Source organism: Podarcis cretensis (genome assembly GCF_951804945.1).
Source record: "Podarcis cretensis genome assembly, chromosome: 5".
NCBI lineage: Eukaryota > Metazoa > Chordata > Lepidosauria > Squamata > Lacertidae > Podarcis > Podarcis cretensis.
The window spans coordinates 67,809,745-67,827,591 of NC_137174.1; the positions used below are offsets into that span (position 1 = coordinate 67,809,745).

Below are 17,847 nucleotides of genomic sequence, written 5' to 3' on the forward strand. Positions count from 1 at the left end.
AATGAGAGGCACAAATACAAGATGGGTGACAGCTGGCTTGAGAGCAGTACATGTGAAAAGGATCTAGGAGCCTTGGTTGACCACAAACTTGACATGAGCCAACAGTGTGACGCGGCAGCTTAAAAAGCCAATGCAATTCTGGGCTGCATCAATAGGAGTATAGCATCTAGATCAAGGGAAGTAATAGTGCCACTGTATTCTGCTCTGGTCAGACCTCACCTGGAGTACTGTGTCCAGTTCTGGGCACCACAGTTCAAGAAGGACACTGACAAACTGGAACGTGTCCAGAGGAGGGCAACCAAAATGGTCAAAGGCCTGGAAACGATGCCTTATGAGGAACGGCTAAGGGAGCTGGGCATGTTTACCCTGGAGAAGAGGAGGTTAAGGGGTGATATGATAGCCATGTTCAAATATATAAAAGGATGTCACATAGAGGAGGGAGAAAGGTTGTTTTCTGCTGCTCCAGAGAAGCGGACACGGAGCAATGGATCCAAACTACAAGAAAGAAGATTCCACCTAAACATTAGGAAGAACTTCCTGACAGTAAGAGCTGTTTGACAGTGGAATTTGCTGCCGAGGAGTGTGGTGGAGTCTCCTTCTTTGGAGGTCTTTAAGCAGAGGCTTGACAACCATATGTCAGGAGTGCTCTGATGGTGTTTCCTGCTTGGCAGGGGGTTGGACTCGATGGCCCTTGTGGTCTCTTCCAACTCTATGATTCTATGATTCTATGAATTTACTCCCTAGTAAGTGCATAAAGGGACATGGGTGACGCTGTGGTCTAAACCACAGAGCCTAGGGCTTGCAGATCGGAAGGTCAGCGCTTCAAATTCCCGTGATGGGGCGAGTTCCTTTTGCTCGGTCCCTGCTCCTGCCCACCTAGCAGTTCAAAACCACATCAAAATGCAAGTAGATAAATAGGTACCGCTCCGGCAGGAAAGTAAACGGCATTTCCGTGCACTGCTCTGGTTCACCAGAAGCAGTTTAGTCATGCTGGCCTATGGAGCGAGATGAGCGCCGCAACCCCAGAGTCGTCCACAACTGGACCTAACGACCAGGGGTACCTTTACATTTTTAAGTGCATGTAAGGCTGCAGCCTTCAAAGATAGTTATAAAGGGCAGTTGGTTAATTCAAAGTTTAGAGGGGGTAAATGTGTTTTCAATGCGCTTCGCAATCCACAATCATGGGCTGCTTCACACATTTCAATTATGTGTGAAAAGCATGCAGTTTTCACACTTGACAGTGAGTGACAAAAGTGCACCCCGCCCCCATATTGTAGAAGGGTGCTTTTGTTGACAAGGGGTTCCGACGATCCATTTAGCTACCCACCCCTCCTCCCAGGAGCGAAAATGTTTCCCGCCTAAATTGTCACGCTCCCCTCCGCACCACAACCACCCCCATCATATCAGGCCACAACCACCCCGAGTTGGAGAAGGGCCCGTTCAACCAATCAGCGTGCAAAAGCGGAGCAGCCTCCGCCAATAGGGCACCAGTAGGGCGTCCGAAAGGGGCGCGAGAGAGGCCGTTGCCCCCAACGGCTAAACAATCGACGTTAGTCTTAGACGGGACAGGGCGCAGAACGCTCCACCGGTGTCCTTGAAACTCGTCATCTCCGCGAGGCGCCATGGTAGGGAGCGTGGGATTTGGGAGAGAGGGACTGCATGGCGGGTGTTGAACCCCTTCGGCTGAGGGCGTTCTGACGGGGGCCGTGAGCTCGGGGTAAGAGGGTGGTAAGCAGGGGGACGGAAACCCGAGGTCTCCCGCATCGTGCGCTGCGAAGGCCGGCCGACTCGTGGCGCGCGAGCACGAGGGAACGAGCGGCGGTTCCGGCAGCCAATGGAGAGCGGCCGCGTGACCCCCGAAAGGCGCGAATCTTGCGGAGGGAGTCGGTTGGCTTCGCACCGTTGGCGGTCTTTCCTCAGGGCCGAGAGCGCGAGGGCTGACCGTCGCTTCGCCTCAGATTCGCCATGGTGGGGAGCGGTGGAATATTGTGGTTTTGCTTTATTAAAGGGTGGCCAGGAGGATGCGTGAAAGCGGTCGCTTTCCTTTGAATCAGGCCCACAGTGGGATAAGTCGGTATTGAAATGTAAAACCGGGTATCCTGGCATGAAATCGTGGAGAAGGGCGAAAGGAGACAGTGGTCGGGAGGGAATGCACTGTAATTATTAACCGTTTGGGAAGTGCGTAATGGCCAGATTATGGCAAAATGCTGTGAAAGATGAAAGGTAATGAGTGCATAAGTAAAACCTAATTGGATCATATGGGAGGTAAGAGAAATACATTCCTCTTTGAAAGTGTTAAACAGGCCTCGGATATTCCATTAAATAGATTTTCTAGGCTGAGATAGTGGTGTGTTTGAAAAGAGAGCCACTTTTAAAAAATAGTCTGTGATGGTACAATTATTTTTTTTAATTCTCCAGTCATTTACAAAAGCACAAACAAATTTTCACTCTTCTGTGTGTCTTTGTTCTGTTTTTTTTTTAACAGCGTGAGTGTATATCTATCCATGTTGGGCAGGCTGGTGTTCAGATTGGTAATGCTTGCTGGGAGCTGTATTGTCTGGAACATGGAATCCAACCTGATGGTCAGATGCCAAGTGACAAGACCATAGGAGGTGGTGATGATTCTTTCAACACTTTTTTTAGCGAAACTGGAGCTGGCAAGCATGTGCCTAGAGCTGTCTTTGTGGACCTTGAGCCAACTGTGGTTGGTAGGTATATTTCTTCTTTCCAATGTATGAAATTGCTAGTGTTAAATAGACTTTATTGCAGTTTTGAGCAGTATATTAGAGTTATTATAGATTAATATTAACTTTAGCAATACAAATTTTACAGAATAGTTTTGTGGCAAGCTATCTGTTTTTACCATTTCATGCATAATGTTTTAAGGCTAAATGCATCAGGCAAAGGTGAAATAGGAATGGTTTACAATATTCTTTATAATTTTTTATAGATGAAGTGCGTACAGGCACTTATAGACAGTTATTTCATCCTGAGCAACTTATTACTGGAAAAGAAGATGCTGCCAACAATTATGCCCGAGGCCACTATACCATAGGAAAAGAGATTGTTGATTTAGTGCTGGATCGCATTCGCAAACTGGTAAGTTTTAGTAGAAAACTAAGAACAGACACCAACCTATTTCGCTACCTTTCAAACTAGTCAGAAAAAAATATTCTATTATGAAAATAGGAGAGTACATTTAAATGGAAAGCATCAGTAACAGGCCATAAATCCAAAGGCCACACAAAACCAAATTGCTAATCACACCCTCCTTACCACCTCCCATCTTTATACAAACTTAACTTACAAGTAAAGACCCATCAATCTTGAATCAATTTGACGACTGCACAGACAGCTATAGAACTACTGTAAGTGAGTAGGTTTTTGTAACACATACACTTGTACAGAGAGCAGTAAAATATCAACACATGAGTATTACATAGGGATCTTCTATGTTCACAGGATTTTGGTATGTACAGACTTCCCATGTTATTCTGGTTTAGGTCCTTAATCTTAAAGGTCTGATTATTGTGTCAGAATAGAGTTTAAAGGTGATTGAAATAGATTTAGTAGACTTAACAAAAACAGGAAAATTGGTTCTTTATTGCACATTAAAAAGTATTCCCAAAGCCATGCACTGTAACTGACCACATAAATAACTAGAAGTCATTTTTGTGTCTTAGATTGGGTGGGGGGGCATACACCAGTAACAAGCTAATTTTATCCAAGGCAACTATGTTATCTGAAATAGATAAATAAATTCTCTTTTGTTCACACATACCATTTTTTAATATTTTCCTAGAAGTCTTTGATTTCAAGTAAAATGTACTAAATATTTCATTTTACTACTTATTAAATTCAGTGCATTGTATCCAACATTAAACATATTTGTAGACCCACTGAAATTAATGGGCTTGATTAATTTAAGTTGACTTATTAGTTCTACACTAAATAGAACTTACTAGTGTAGAATGCAATACTGAACTACTGCTTAGCTTTATCAAACATCAAAACAGCATATTTCATGAAATAATCAGACAACATTAAATAAGTCTAGGATCATTAGATTTTAAGACTTTTTAAGAAAAATGGAAGAAAATTTTTAATTAGCCAAATATTTTAAATGCACACAGTGAAAACAAGTGATTTCTAGGAATGATTTGTACATTAAGTACACACTTAGAATACTAATATTTTGCTTGCTGTCTTTTTCTTCTAGGCTGATTTGTGCACAGGTCTTCAGGGTTTCCTTATTTTTCATAGTTTCGGAGGAGGCACTGGCTCTGGATTTGCATCTTTACTCATGGAAAGACTGTCAGTTGATTATGGCAAAAAGTCCAAATTGGAGTTTGCTATTTACCCAGCTCCACAGGTATCTACTGCTGTAGTAGAGCCTTATAATTCTATCCTTACTACCCACACAACATTGGAGCATTCTGACTGTGCCTTCATGGTAGATAATGAAGCTATTTATGATATATGTCGACGCAATCTTGACATTGAACGTCCCACTTACACCAACCTAAATCGTCTCATTGGCCAAATCGTTTCATCTATCACGGCTTCACTCCGTTTTGATGGTGCTCTGAATGTAGATCTGACAGAATTTCAGACAAATCTTGTCCCATACCCACGAATCCATTTTCCTTTGGCAACATACGCACCTGTCATCTCAGCTGAAAAGGCATACCATGAGCAGTTGTCTGTCGCTGAAATTACTAATGCATGTTTTGAGCCAGCCAACCAGATGGTAAAGTGTGACCCTCGCCATGGCAAATATATGGCCTGCTGCATGTTATACAGAGGTGATGTTGTCCCAAAAGATGTCAATGCAGCTATTGCAACTATCAAGACAAAGCGTACCATTCAGTTTGTGGATTGGTGTCCAACTGGATTCAAGGTATTTTTAAGCATTTTAAGTGAATTTACAGAACCTTTCAGCCATTTCTTTATAGGTGGTTTTCATGGTGCACAAGCTGTCCATAGTTCATTTTTAATCTGTTGTAAATTAACAACTAATAGGTAGTTGTTTTCACATTTGCCATTTTAACAGTGCAGTCGTAATTTTGAAAGTGAAATTAGTCAAATTAGTTCATAGAAAATGCTGCACTAATCAAATACGGTTTTAAAAGTTTCTTGAAGATGCAGGCCTCAGTCTAAAATGACAGGGTACATTTGTTCATTTATGAGGCCCCTTTCATTCTTTCAGAGCAGATCCTTGTCACATAGTTGTATTGAATTCCAAAGATTTCCAGATACTTTTTAGAGGCAGGCCCATGTGCCGTGCTTCGTAATCCAAATGGGAGAGTATGCAGTATTCAGTGCACTTAAAAAACACTACGTATGATATGCAAGTGCATTTTAGATATCCCAGCAATGTTAAATTCATGTAAGTTACATTTCTTATTTGTCACTAAGAGGCACAAGATATCTAGTAGTTTGGAAAGTACATGACAGTACCACTTTTTTACTAATTTGTGGCAGTTAGCATTTCCTATCATCATTAAGCTCTCAAAGTAGAATATTAAAGGGTGAGATTTTTCCTTTAAAAATCTTCTAGCTAAGGACTATTATTATTGTTTCTATTTTTTATTTTCCCTTTTACTCAGAGCACTATACAGCGCTACTTTGGGTTACAGACGCTTCAGGTTACAGACTCGACTAACCCAGAAATAGTACCTCGGGTTAAGAACTTTGCTTCAGGATGAGAACCGAAATCGCGTGGCAGTAGCAGTGGGAGGCCCCATTAGCTAAAATGGTACCTCAGGTTAAGAACAGACCTCCAGAATGAATTAAGTTCTTAACCCGAGGTACCACTGTATATAGTAGCATCGCATTTTATTCTCACAGCCTTATAAAGTAGTGTAGGCAGAGAGATTGTGGCTACCCTGAAAATAAGCTTCATAGCATAGTTTGGGATTTGAGTACAAGTCTCCTTGATTAAAGAACAACTGTTTGCTACACCACATCAACTAACCTATTAAAAGTAAAATAAAAAAGTATGTAACAGAAATCACCCCTTAACCAGATAGCTCATATAGAAATGGGCTGCAGATTTTTACTCTGTGGAACAAAGACATTTGGGCAAGGAAGGAGGTCCAGTTTTCTCCATTCCCTCAAATAGGTGACCAGATGGAACAGCGCCCGTCACTGCTTTTACTGATTTTCAGAATTGGAATAATGTAGGTTTTAAGAAGTAGGGTTTGCCTATCGTTTTTAAAGTATTTGTTTAGCATTGGGGGGGCGGGACTTAACTAGATAGAGAGACTTTTAAATAGTTTGCCCTTTCCTGGTAGATTTTGTGATCTTTGTGTATGCCAAAGAATGTGATCCTAAGATATTAATAAGTTAACCATATATTTAACAGTATTGTTACTATTATTATTTGAATTTATATACTGCCCTATACCCAGAGGGCTTTCTTGGATGAAATATAACTTAATGATGACTGCATTCTGAATGTTAATCCTGTGTAGTTTTATTGTTTTATTGATACACACAACTCCCAGGTCAAAAGTACAGTCTGCTCACAGTGGGATCCTCATGATTGCCCACAAACCCATTTGTCCTTCCCTCCCTATGGTGTAGAAGCAGGACATAGTGGAGAATAGATACATACATTTTTTATATTCTCACCTACCTGATTATCTTGTTCAAGTTGCTTAATATTCAGTTCACCTTTAATTTTCTTTCTGTAATGTCCTTGCCTGCTGTAATGGGAATGAAGGAAGAAGCAAAACTCATAAGCCCGGCAATGATTCCCTTGAATGTGGGTGGTGGAGCATTGTGCTGTAGGGAAACATAATTAAACTTTCATTTTTCTTCTAGGTGGGCATTAACTACCAGCCTCCTACTGTTGTGCCAGGAGGGGATCTGGCCAAGGTGCAACGTGCTGTGTGTATGTTAAGTAATACAACTGCCATTGCGGAAGCTTGGGCTCGTCTTGACCATAAATTTGACCTGATGTATGCTAAGCGAGCCTTTGTGCATTGGTATGTTGGAGAAGGTATGGAGGAAGGAGAATTTTCTGAAGCTCGTGAAGATCTAGCTGCTCTTGAGAAAGATTATGAGGAAGTGGGTGTTGATTCTGTGGAAGCTGAAGCGGAAGAAGGAGAAGAATATTAGAAAAAAAGTAATGTCAGATGATTATTTGAAAATATTTTCATACTTCAGTTCACTTGTTCTGTTTCAAATAAACATTTAAGCATTCTAGCAGTTTGGTTTAATCATTTAAAATAGCTTTAAAATCTTTCTTAGAATAGTTATAAATATATTCTGAGAAAAGTATAAAATAAAGTTTCTGTCAGAAATGCTATATACTGCCTCCTATATTTGAAGATCTTCTACTCCTTCCCCCTTGCACTCCTTTTGCAACAATCTTGAAACCTGAAAAATTTATATTGAAAAGAATCATACTAATACGTTACAGGATCCTAAATCTTAGCAGACATGTCTTTATAATGAAAATCACATGGGGATATCATTGTGCACATTGAGCTTTGTGTTAAATAAAGAAACGAATGAATATATGTACAGCTTCTGTTATTTCTTTTTTTAAAAGTTTCTGTTTCCTATTCTATGGTTTAATAGAACCTGATAATGGTGTTATGTTCACCCTTATACAGGACATTTCCAGAATCAGCTGGAAAGAATACCTCATGAAAGTATCCTTAAAGATGAGGTAGAAAAACTATGTAATCTGTCCATGTAAATTTTAAAATAAAGACAAATTGCAAGCAATACATTGAGAAAGGGAATATAAACCCATCTTTTCAGGCAGTCAAGAGTCCTTTACAAAGGTTTGGAGTCATACCAAAGAATAGTATTTGTGTCTTAAGAAACTGGATCATAGCATGAAGTAGCTTCCAGTTCATGTGCAATGCCATTCTGTATTAGAAGCAAAATTCACTGTGTTTTACTCTGAGGCAAGTACATACTACAACCTTAAGCAGCAATAGCATACAGTCATTAACTTTTTGTAGTAGTTGTAGTATGTAAACATGAATGCCTATTAAAGCTCCTGATTCTAGATCACTTTTGTCTGCTATGCAAAACCTGCAACCGAAACATTTTGACTGGTTGCAGGGGTAATTGTGATAAGTAATAATGGCAGCCTGTGTGTTTGTCTTTATTGTTGGGAATCCAAAGACTTTTATTAAGATTCATTATAATAGAAAATGCTGTTAAAATTTGAAGAATGGGTGCTATTTTATATTTGCACGTTCATTCAAAATTGCAATGCTCTCAATGTTAAGTTTACAGTTAAACTTGGGTTGCATTTTTTACAACATTTGAATACTTTTCTAGCCCCCAGTTAGTATGAATAGAGCTTGCTTGTATTTATCCCTTGTCCTGTAAAAATGAGCTTTAATGTTTGCAATTATTTGAACAATGGGTAGGAATGAATGAGCCTGCGGCCACGGAATACTTCACGGCCTTGAATCAGAAAACAGATTTAGGGTTGGATGCAATGCCGTATGAGGAGTGGGTATATGATACAGGATGGCCAAAGGTTTATGGAATGCATATGCCAGCACCTTATTTCTGTATACATTAGCTATTATTGCTGAGATAGTGTCAGGGTTGGCCTGTGAGTGGGTAATTTTCTGTTGGATTGAGAAATAGCCTCTCCCATTCTCAGGGCTAGGAAGGTCTCAGCAGCCATCTGGGATCTTGGAAGACATTGAAGGAGGGCCCTTCTATTTCAGCAGCTGAATTTTAGAGATTTTGATCACTTGGGCCCTGGAATGATCCGGGGGGGGGGGGGGTACTAACCTTCAATGGAGCTGTTAAGGTCATACATCCTATTTTGCAGACAAACTTCCAGATTTTGGGCTATTCAGCCCACATAAGCTTAATTAGATAATAATGACTTGATTCCTTGTAGCATCAGAACAACTGCAAGAGCTTAACGTTTCTATGAGTACTATGTGGCAAAGGTATTGTGAAGAGCCCAGGTCGAGTTTTCAAAGGTATGTTGTCAAATGGGAGTGGTCTAATTTCAAAGTATTAACTTGCCTCCTTTTAGCCATAAAGCAAATTGGAAACGTGGAGTGGAGGAAAAATGCTAATAAAAAGGATATACAGTGGTACCTCGGGATGCGAACGGGATCCGTGTACTCATTGTTCCAAAAGAGACAGCAGTTGAAAAGTTAATATCGGTATGTTAGAAGAGGAAAATGAATAAAGTAGAAGAAATGATAGTCAACCAGCATAATGGGAATTGATTTCAGCATAATTATGGGAAAGGCCAATTGAACTTAATTGTTAAGGAAATTTTAGATCTACAAAAGAGAGAAGCAATTCCAACACTAAAGCCAAGTTAAGCTGTACATAACCATTGCTTTCTCATTTCTTGATCATTCTGATTATGAATGAGCTGCCTCTGCAAACGAAAATGCTATCCCGTATTTGCTCTGTGAAAGCTCATTTTAATCAAATGATGAAAGTGGTTTTCTGAGGTTATGTGCAGATAAGGTATATGTCTAATAAAGCAATTGAAAACCAGGAGATGACTGAGTATGTAGATCAGCTATCGAGAATATCTTGAAAGTATCCACATGAACACAAACAGCTTAAATAAATTTCGTATATAATGAGTTTTAATTAAAGGCTATAAACTTCAGAAGGCAGTGTCCCTAGTATTTAGTAGAAGCAACTACTGTGTTGAGCAGAAAATCCTGACCACTAGTAAGATAGGACTAACAGGATTTTCACAAACAATTTACAAGTTGACACTATACATCTTGATGGGTCCAGTAAAAAGAACTTAATTTTGAGTTTGGATTTTCATAGGTGATCAGGAAGAAATAATATCACTGGTGCTGTTTTTGCTATAGGCCTGTTTGTCCATAAATTCATATTTTAAAATTTATTAAGTGAAATACATTAAGATGTTAAATTCTTACTATTTTCAATTCTGACATTGCCTTATGATGAATATTCAATCCACATATGTACTGGATGATTCTGTCATAGTCTGCCCTCTTGTACTATACAGCGTGGGGAAAACAGCAGATGACTCATAACGTGCAAGTTTCCTGGAACTGAAGGTCATGTTTTATAAATGACTTTAATGATTGCTCAAAGTAAATTAGAAACTTTCTTACTCGGAAGTAAAACTCACAACTATATTTTGATTTCATCTTCAACAAAACTGTTGTAGAATGAGCAGACTAGTCTGTCATTTGCACCAAATACACTGACATCTCATTCTGTAAATGTGGCAGTAAGCTGGGGAAGGTTATAAAAACATGGTCGTGCATATCATTCACTTTTTCTTAATATCAAATGTAGCCCTTCTTTGGAAGCTCTAAAATAGTTATCCCAGTTGTGGCTGGTTTTCAAAAGAAGTATGCAAACAATGCACTACAGATCTAGCCCTATTCATTCCATAGGGTGCCAAGAATCAGTTTTGAACCACCTCCAGTAGTGACTGTTAACCTGCAAGTGTTAAAACAGTAGAACCCTATATATACTGCATGCTTTCTTCGTTTCCAGCAGTTCGTTAGCTAATTATTTACAATAGGTTAAGTGGCAATGTTTCAGTTCATTGCAATATAAAAATCAATGTCAAAGCCTGGGTTATGCTACAGTATATGCTACAGCACGGTGTCTCTCGAGTGGTTTCAGATAAATATAATCCTATTCCCTAATCGTGGCCAAATTGAGAAGCTTGTCATGCAGGTTGCTAAATAAAGCCAGTTATGACTTATAAATACCATTTCCTCTGCTACCGGTTTACCACATAGTAAAAAGTGGAGCGTTGTATGCAAATACCTTTAAAAACTACGTCAGAAGGCTGAGGAGTTCAAATAATGAGAGTTGAGAACGTTAGCTGGAGTTCACAGAATAGAGCTGCAGCTTTTCGCAAATGATGGCACCAGCTAATTAAGTAGTGTGCAGGTACATGTTTGTTTTAAGAACATTGATAAGAGGAAGCTAGTATTTGCATTTGGGATCTGGTGTTTATTCTGCTCCAGGAAAGGCTTTGTAAAGAAGGACTTACTGTTGATTCACTGAATAACATCCAATATTCTGGCTGGTTTTATGGAGAGTGAGTTTGGGGGTAAGTTCTATGAGCTTTAAGTACTGATACCATTGATCACATCTAGGATTTTAAATTTGTAATGCTTTAGCTCCAGTTTGGCTAATAATCTGTCTAGATCCAGCAAGCCATCTCATGTAGTCCTCAATACTGGATATGGCAGACCCTGGAAAATACTTGTGCAGCTAAGGGACGTGGGCAGTGCTGTGTTCTAAACCACTGAGCCTCTTGGGCTTGCCGATTGGAAGGGTCGGTGGTTCAAATCTGTACGACTGGGTGAGCTCCCGTTGCTCTGTCCTTGCTTCTGCCAACCTAGCAGTTCGAAAGCATGCCAGTGCAAGCAAAGAAATAGGTACCGCTGTGGCGGCAAGTTAAACGGCGTTTCCGTGCACTCTGGCACTCGTCACGGTGTCCCGTTGCTCCAGAAGCGGTTCAGTCATAGTGGCCACATGACCCGGAAAGCTGTCTGTGGACAAACGCTGGCTCCCTCAGCCTGAAGCAAGATGAGCGCTGCACCCCATAGTCACCTTCGACTGGACTTAGCCGACCAGGGGTCCTTTAACTATCATACTTGTGCAACTCCTCTATGTGTTTGTGTGCATAGCATAGCATAGCATAGCATACTTGAAGGTGCATTTCTTCCTCTGCCTGAGTACAAAATGTGCTTTGTGTGTGTATCGGAATCTGCATGTACAGCGGTAATCAGATGGCTGACACTATCAGCTTTGAGAGTGATGCCCATCTGTTTGTAAGGTGGGGAGTGAGGCAGTGTACACACCATTTAAAGCACATAGCTTCCCTCAAAGAATCTGGGGAACTGTAGTTTGTTTAAGGATGATGGGAGCTGTAGCTCTGAGGGTTAAATACTGTTCTCGGGATTCTTTGTGGGAAGTCAGGTGTTTTAAATGTATGGTGTGTGGGCAGCCTGAACCTAGCCTACCCAATCCACCATCCTGAATACTGACTGACTTGAGCTGGTGGAACTAACAAAGATGATCTCAGTTGTAGTAGGCATTGACATTTAGACCATGGTTACTGGTGGTCGCCTGTGCCTAGTTAAAAAGGTAAAGGTAAAGGGACCCCTGACCGTTAGGTCCTGTCACAGACAACTCTGGGGTTGCGGCGCTCATCTCGCTTTATTGGCCGAGGGAGCCGGCGTACAGCTGGGTCATGTGGCCAGCATGACTAAGCCGCTTCTGGTGAACCAGAGCAGCGCACGGAAATGCTGTTTACCTTCCCGCTGGAGCAGTACCTATTTATCTACTTGCACTGCGTGCTTTCGAACTGCTAGGTTGGCAGGAGCAACGGGAACTCACCCCGTCACAGGGATTCAAACTGCTGACCTTCTGATCAGCAAGCCCTAGGCTCTGTGGTTTAACCCACAGTGCCACCTGCATCCCTTTTCTGTGCCTAGTTACTCCTGCAAAATCCTCTTCAAGGAAATGACACCCGCCCATTACCAGAAAGAGCAGTGTTTTGCACTTTCCTTTTTATGTCTTGACTGAAAAATGTTTCCCTGACTTGTTTTGGGGTGCATTATGGAATCACAGAACTGTAGAACTGGAAGGAACCACAAGAATAATCTAGTCCAACCCCCTGCAAAGCAGGAATCTTTGGCCCAACATAGGAATGAAACACACAACCCTGAGATTAAGAGTCTCATGCTCCACCAAGTGAGCCATGTTAGCTGGTTGTTATGTAATCTCATCTCAGCAGCAAAGAATACATTCAGTTTATACCTTTTCTGTTGTATAGCTTTTAGGACTACATAGCGTGTTCACTTAATACCATAATTTTATTTACTTTTATTACATAAGACTGTTGAATGGCGCCTTGTATGCCTCCTTCCAGCAACTCCTGCAGCCAAGCTGGTGCCAAACATATGGCTCTGCTTCCCTTTGGACCACATCAGCAAGGCTGAGATGGAGGTCTTGTCATCCGGGCAACCCAGGTCCTCCATACACCCTGCCCAGGCTTGTGTTCCAAGGAGGTCACTTTGATGTTGCTAATGCAGCAGTTTGATTTCACCCCTGGAGGTGCACTCAGTTGTCTCTTGAGACAGAGAGATGCAAATGACACTTTACTTTTGCGCTTAATATTAAGCATGTTGTAGAAAGTATAAAAACATAAAAGTCTATTCAAACAACCTGTATAAGAACATGAAGAGAGCCCTGCTGGATTAGACTAAGGGTCCATCAGATTCAGCAGCCTGTTCCCAATAGTTGGCAATCAGACCCATATGAACTCTGATTCATCACTACTAGTAATCAGTGCCTGCCCTGTCCTCCATAAATTTGTCTCATGCCTATTTAAATCCATCTAAGTTAGTTGCTGGCACCGTGTTTTGTGGTAGCAAGTCCAAAATAGACCAACTTTATAAGAATTGGATAGGAATAATTATTTTATGTAATTTAACGCACATTCCACTTTCCCCTGCCTCCGAGCAGCAAATGTAAAAGCAACAGATTTTCAAACCAAGAACAACAGCAGAAAGCAAAAAACGCGAAGAGCAACGCCAGTAATTAATACACTGGCACCCTTAGGGAGCAACGGCAGGAAATAAATTTATTTAATTATTTAATTAAATAAGCAAACAGCAACAGAATCAACTGAATAATTTCAGCTGCCAGAAGAACACCTTTGGAGGCAAGAGTTTTCTATAGATTTGTGGGGGGCACAACAACAACAAAACCCTGTTATATCTGTCACAAATCTTGCCTCAGAAGGCGATAGACACACAAGAAAGATTGCAATACCAAATCTTAAAGGATGAGCAGATTTACATATGAGGAGACAGTCCTTCAAGTAGTTTTGCATTGAACTGTATAGGGTTTTATAGGTACTTATTATGTAAGTCAGCCTTTGCCAGCAGAATCATTGGCTCAGGCTGACCAGAGTTGGAATTCAAAACACCTGGTGGGGCACCAGTTTGGTGAAGGAAGTCAAATATTAATGGAATATTATTGGAATATTAATGGCCTTTCTCCATCGTGGAAGTCAAGGCAGCTTACAGGGGATTCTCAGTGAGTCTCGCAACGAGGCACTAGTTAAAGAGTCTGCCATGGCTTCTTTTGAAGAAAACAATACTTAGCTAAAGCTAAAGTGGTTTTGAAACACAGCTCAAGGTCACATCCTTGTTCAGCAGCAAATTAAAAAATAAATAAATAAATCACCAAGCACCGTATTCCACAGCACACTTCAAGGTCACATTTCAGCTCCTAATCCATAACAAAAATAGAATAAAATTCTAGCAACCAGGTTCCAAGGGAACATAACACATGCAGAGCACCTTCGTACAACGATGAGCTTAAAATGTGAAATGGCAAATGCTGAGAATACTGACAAAAATGCCACAACCTTCCCTGCACCTATAGCTGAGAATGGAATAGTTTGCCTCTTTTTTCATGAATCAGATGCTCATGAGCTAAGATGACATTGGGGAACATAAGCACTAACCCCTCCCCCACAGAAACAGAAAATGTTTTACATGGTTATATTGCAAACAAAAAATAAGAGAAGAATAGCCCAGTTCTTGCCTGTTTTGGTTATAGATCTCATAGATCTCATTTCTTGCCTGATTTGGTTATAGATCTCAAACTTACAGCTGGTAGTTTCAATGAGACGTCAGGCAGAGAGGAAACCATCTCTGTGTTGCTTTTGCTGTTGTTGCGTCTTCCTTTTCGTCTTTTTCCGTCTTGATTTTCTTCCCTTTCTATTCATTTGCTGCCAGTCGCCTTCTTCGAGTTCTGTGACTTCTTCTTCACTGCCTACTTCTCTCAGATGTTTGTCTTCATTTGGTTGCAGTTCCAGTTGAGTTAATTATCATTATTTTATTTTAGCTTCCAGTTGTATGGAGGAGGCAGCTTTAGCTACTCCTTCATAATTTATTCAGCGTTTGAATGGGTAAACCCATTGGTACCTTCTGCCTGCTTCACTGAGTGCTGTGGTATAAAATTTACGTTCACATATGCGTCGCAGCAGCATTTCAATGGGAGAATGAAGAACATATTCTAATTGACCCAGGTTGATTAGAGAAGTCCTTAACTATGATATGATTTAGTTGATTTTGCAGAAGGACCAATATGAATGCTAAAACTCAAAGCTTTACTGCGGTGCTATCAAACCCGTTGGTGTCCTATTGCAGGGCCACGCCCAGCCTACATGAGTGGAAGTGGCAAAGGTGGGATTTGACCCTGATAATGGCTCAGAGAAACCAGGTTGGTCCCCTCCACTACTCCTAAGTGTTCAATCCTTACAGCAACTCTAATATTGTAGGTGAGTATTGATACCTCCGGGGACGCGGGTGGTGCTGTGGGTTAAACCACAGAGCCTAGGACTTGCCAATCAGAAGGTTGGCGGTTCAAATCCCCGTGACGGGGTGAGCTCCCGTTGCTTGGTCCCTGCTCCTGCCAACCTAGCAGTTCGAAAGCACCTCAAAGTGCAAGTAGATAAATAGGTACCGCTCCGGCGGGAAGGTAAATGGTGTTTCCGTGTGCTGCTCTGGTTCACCAGAAGCGGCTTGGTCATGCTGGCCACATGACCCAGAAGCTGTACGCCGGCTCCCTCGGCCAATAAAGCGAGATGAGTGCCGCAACCCCAGAGTCGGTCACGACTGGACCTAATGGTCAGGGGTCCCTTTACCTTTACCTTATTGTTACCTCCATATTGCACATGGGAGATTGAAAGAAAATTGATTCCCTGATGCTATCCAGTGAGCTCATGGTTCAGATGGGTTTTGAATGGGGGTGGGTGGGGGGCACCGACCAATTGACTCGTTCTTTAAAGTATCATCCAGTAGCTGACACCTCAATAGCCTCATTGTCTCTTTTTTGAAGGAAACTGAACTGATGGAGACAAGCAGCCTTCAAGCCAACTGTTCTAGTCAAGGGAACACAAGCCTCCCCATTCCACCTTATGTGGAACGCTTCCAACTTGCTATATACATTCCCACATTCATCCTGGGATTGCTGTTCAACGGAATGGCGATGTGGTTTGCCTGCCGCAAGATCAGGCAATGGACAGAACCCATTATCTACATGGCATCACTGATGGTTTTTGATACCTTGATGCTCTTTGCTCTTCCCTTTAAGATAATTTCCTATCACAAAAGCGAGTGGGATCTCGGGGGTGCCTTTTGCTCCTTTCTGGAAAGCTTGTATTTTGTGAACATGTACGGAAGCATCTTAACCTCCACGTGCATATGTGTGGATAGATACATTGCTATATTGCACCCATTTGCCGCCATGACCCTAAGATCTCCCAAGAAAGCAGCCACAACTTGTCTTGTCATCTCAGCTGGGGTGTGGGCAGGAACTGCATATACATATCAACTTCACCAACATGGAGGCCCCTGCTTCTATGGCTTTTCCGGAAGTATTTGGAAAAACACCATCTTGTTTACCACCCTGGAAACAGTTTTTCTGTTTTGCATGACAGCTATGATCTTCTGCACGGTCAGGATCATTGTACGACTGCGAAGGAACCAAACACCTGGTGAGCCCCTCACAAACAGGAGCAAATCCATCAATATAATCACAGCAAACCTGACTACGTTTCTTGTCTGCTTCACCCCTTTGCATGTGGCCCTGGTGTTATATTATCTTGTGAAGAACCAAATACTGGATGATTGCCAGCAGATGATTCGCTCATTTGTTCAGATCAGCCTGTGCTGGGCTAATCTCAACTGCTTCCTGGATGGTTTCTGCTACTATTTCGTCTTAAAGGAGTTTATGAAATTTGCCTCAACCGAGAAGAATACACAAGCAAGTACCATCGACTAAAGTATTCGGCGAGCAGCCATTTTGGATGTGCTGTTGTGAAGCGGAAATTTCTCCCCTTGGAACAATTTTGCTGAAGTGTGCTTAAATTCATGTCATATGATGACATTATAAGCTACCTTGAGAAAACTGTGTTTTGAAAAGTGGAATTTCAGTTCTTAAATAAAACAAACTGTGTGAGAGGGACTTCCAGACTTGTGTGCACCAATTAAATCACATTATGTTCAGAATTTCCTGGAAATCAAACCAGGGCCCACAATGAGGACTGTTGGTAAGGTAGCAGTTGTCCCCAAACCCATACAGTATTTGAGTTTACAGGCAACTGATTTCTCTATTATTGTACTGCTTTTTGTCATTTAATACTGATATAAATCCATTGGCTGTAATAATAATAATAATAAATTTTATTTATATCCCGCCCTCCCCAGCCGAAGCTGGGCTCAGGACGGCTAACAACAATCAAAATAATCCAACGTTCTATAATGTTACTCCCGTGTTTTTACCAGTAAAATGAATAGCACAGACAATTCAGGCGCAGTTTTCTGCATTTCATCAATCTTTTTCTTATGTTGCAAAATTGTAATGCTTTGGACAGGAAGATGCATGGTGGGCTTTTCGCTCGCAGAACATTTACTTTACTTGGAAATATGATTCAGCAGTCTCCATTCTCTTTTGGTTTACGAGCTTTGGTTTCATAATTACAAGACGGAAAGACTGATGTTAGAGAAGGCCTCTCGGGGAACTCAAAAGTGTGCTCACTGCTTTGTGACATTTTAGTTAGTCGTAATAAAGGTATTGCCCTACTGTTGCTTTATGAGCAGTAGGAACTGTACATCCAGATCGCCATGACATTCAGTGCTGTCTAACCAGGGGGTTCTCAGCTGATGGAATTGCATGAAATAAAGCACTTGTGTTGCAATGCATTCATTCATTGCAACTACCACTTTCCCCCCCTCTAAGCTCAAAGCTCCAAAACACCCCCTTTCAGACCATCTCCCTCCACGGTTGGAAGGCAATGAAAAT

At 41.4% G+C, this 17,847-nt stretch overlaps 3 protein-coding genes across 9 annotated transcripts in view; all 3 read left to right on the forward strand.

Annotated features, from left to right (window-relative positions):
• The window catches only part of LOC307216071 (G-protein coupled receptor 35-like), a 307,342-nt gene that overhangs the window by 185,954 nt on the left and 103,541 nt on the right, over positions 1–17,847 (forward strand). The gene's annotated exons all lie outside the window — the stretch shown is intronic.
• LOC307216060 (tubulin alpha-3 chain) lies at positions 1,465–7,209 on the forward strand. 2 transcript variants are annotated; one of them, XM_079975896.1, is made up of 5 exons: positions 1,465–1,625; positions 2,486–2,708; positions 2,951–3,099; positions 4,220–4,900; positions 6,829–7,209. In XM_079975896.1, the coding sequence occupies exons 1-5, from the start codon at positions 1,623–1,625 to the stop codon at positions 7,123–7,125; spliced, it is 1,353 nt and encodes a 450-aa protein (XP_079832022.1). In that variant the 5' UTR covers positions 1,465–1,622; the 3' UTR covers positions 7,126–7,209. The 2 variants fall into 2 exon arrangements, with proteins under 2 accessions (XP_079832022.1, XP_079832023.1); XM_079975897.1 differs by lacking the exon at positions 1,465–1,625 and adding an exon at positions 1,842–1,968.
• Positions 10,717–17,158, forward strand: LOC307216068 (G-protein coupled receptor 55-like; the record flags this gene model as incomplete). 6 transcript variants are annotated; one of them, XM_079975915.1, is made up of 3 exons in its annotated part: positions 10,717–11,068; positions 15,192–15,264; positions 15,883–17,155. In XM_079975915.1, 2 exons carry the CDS (start codon positions 15,247–15,249, stop codon positions 16,825–16,827), a joined length of 963 nt encoding a protein of 320 aa, XP_079832041.1. In that variant the 3' UTR covers positions 16,828–17,155. The 6 variants fall into 6 exon arrangements, with proteins under 6 accessions (XP_079832041.1, XP_079832042.1, XP_079832044.1 ...); XM_079975914.1 differs by lacking the exon at positions 10,717–11,068 and adding an exon at positions 12,479–12,720 and having other exon boundaries at positions 15,883–17,158; XM_079975916.1 differs by lacking the exon at positions 15,192–15,264.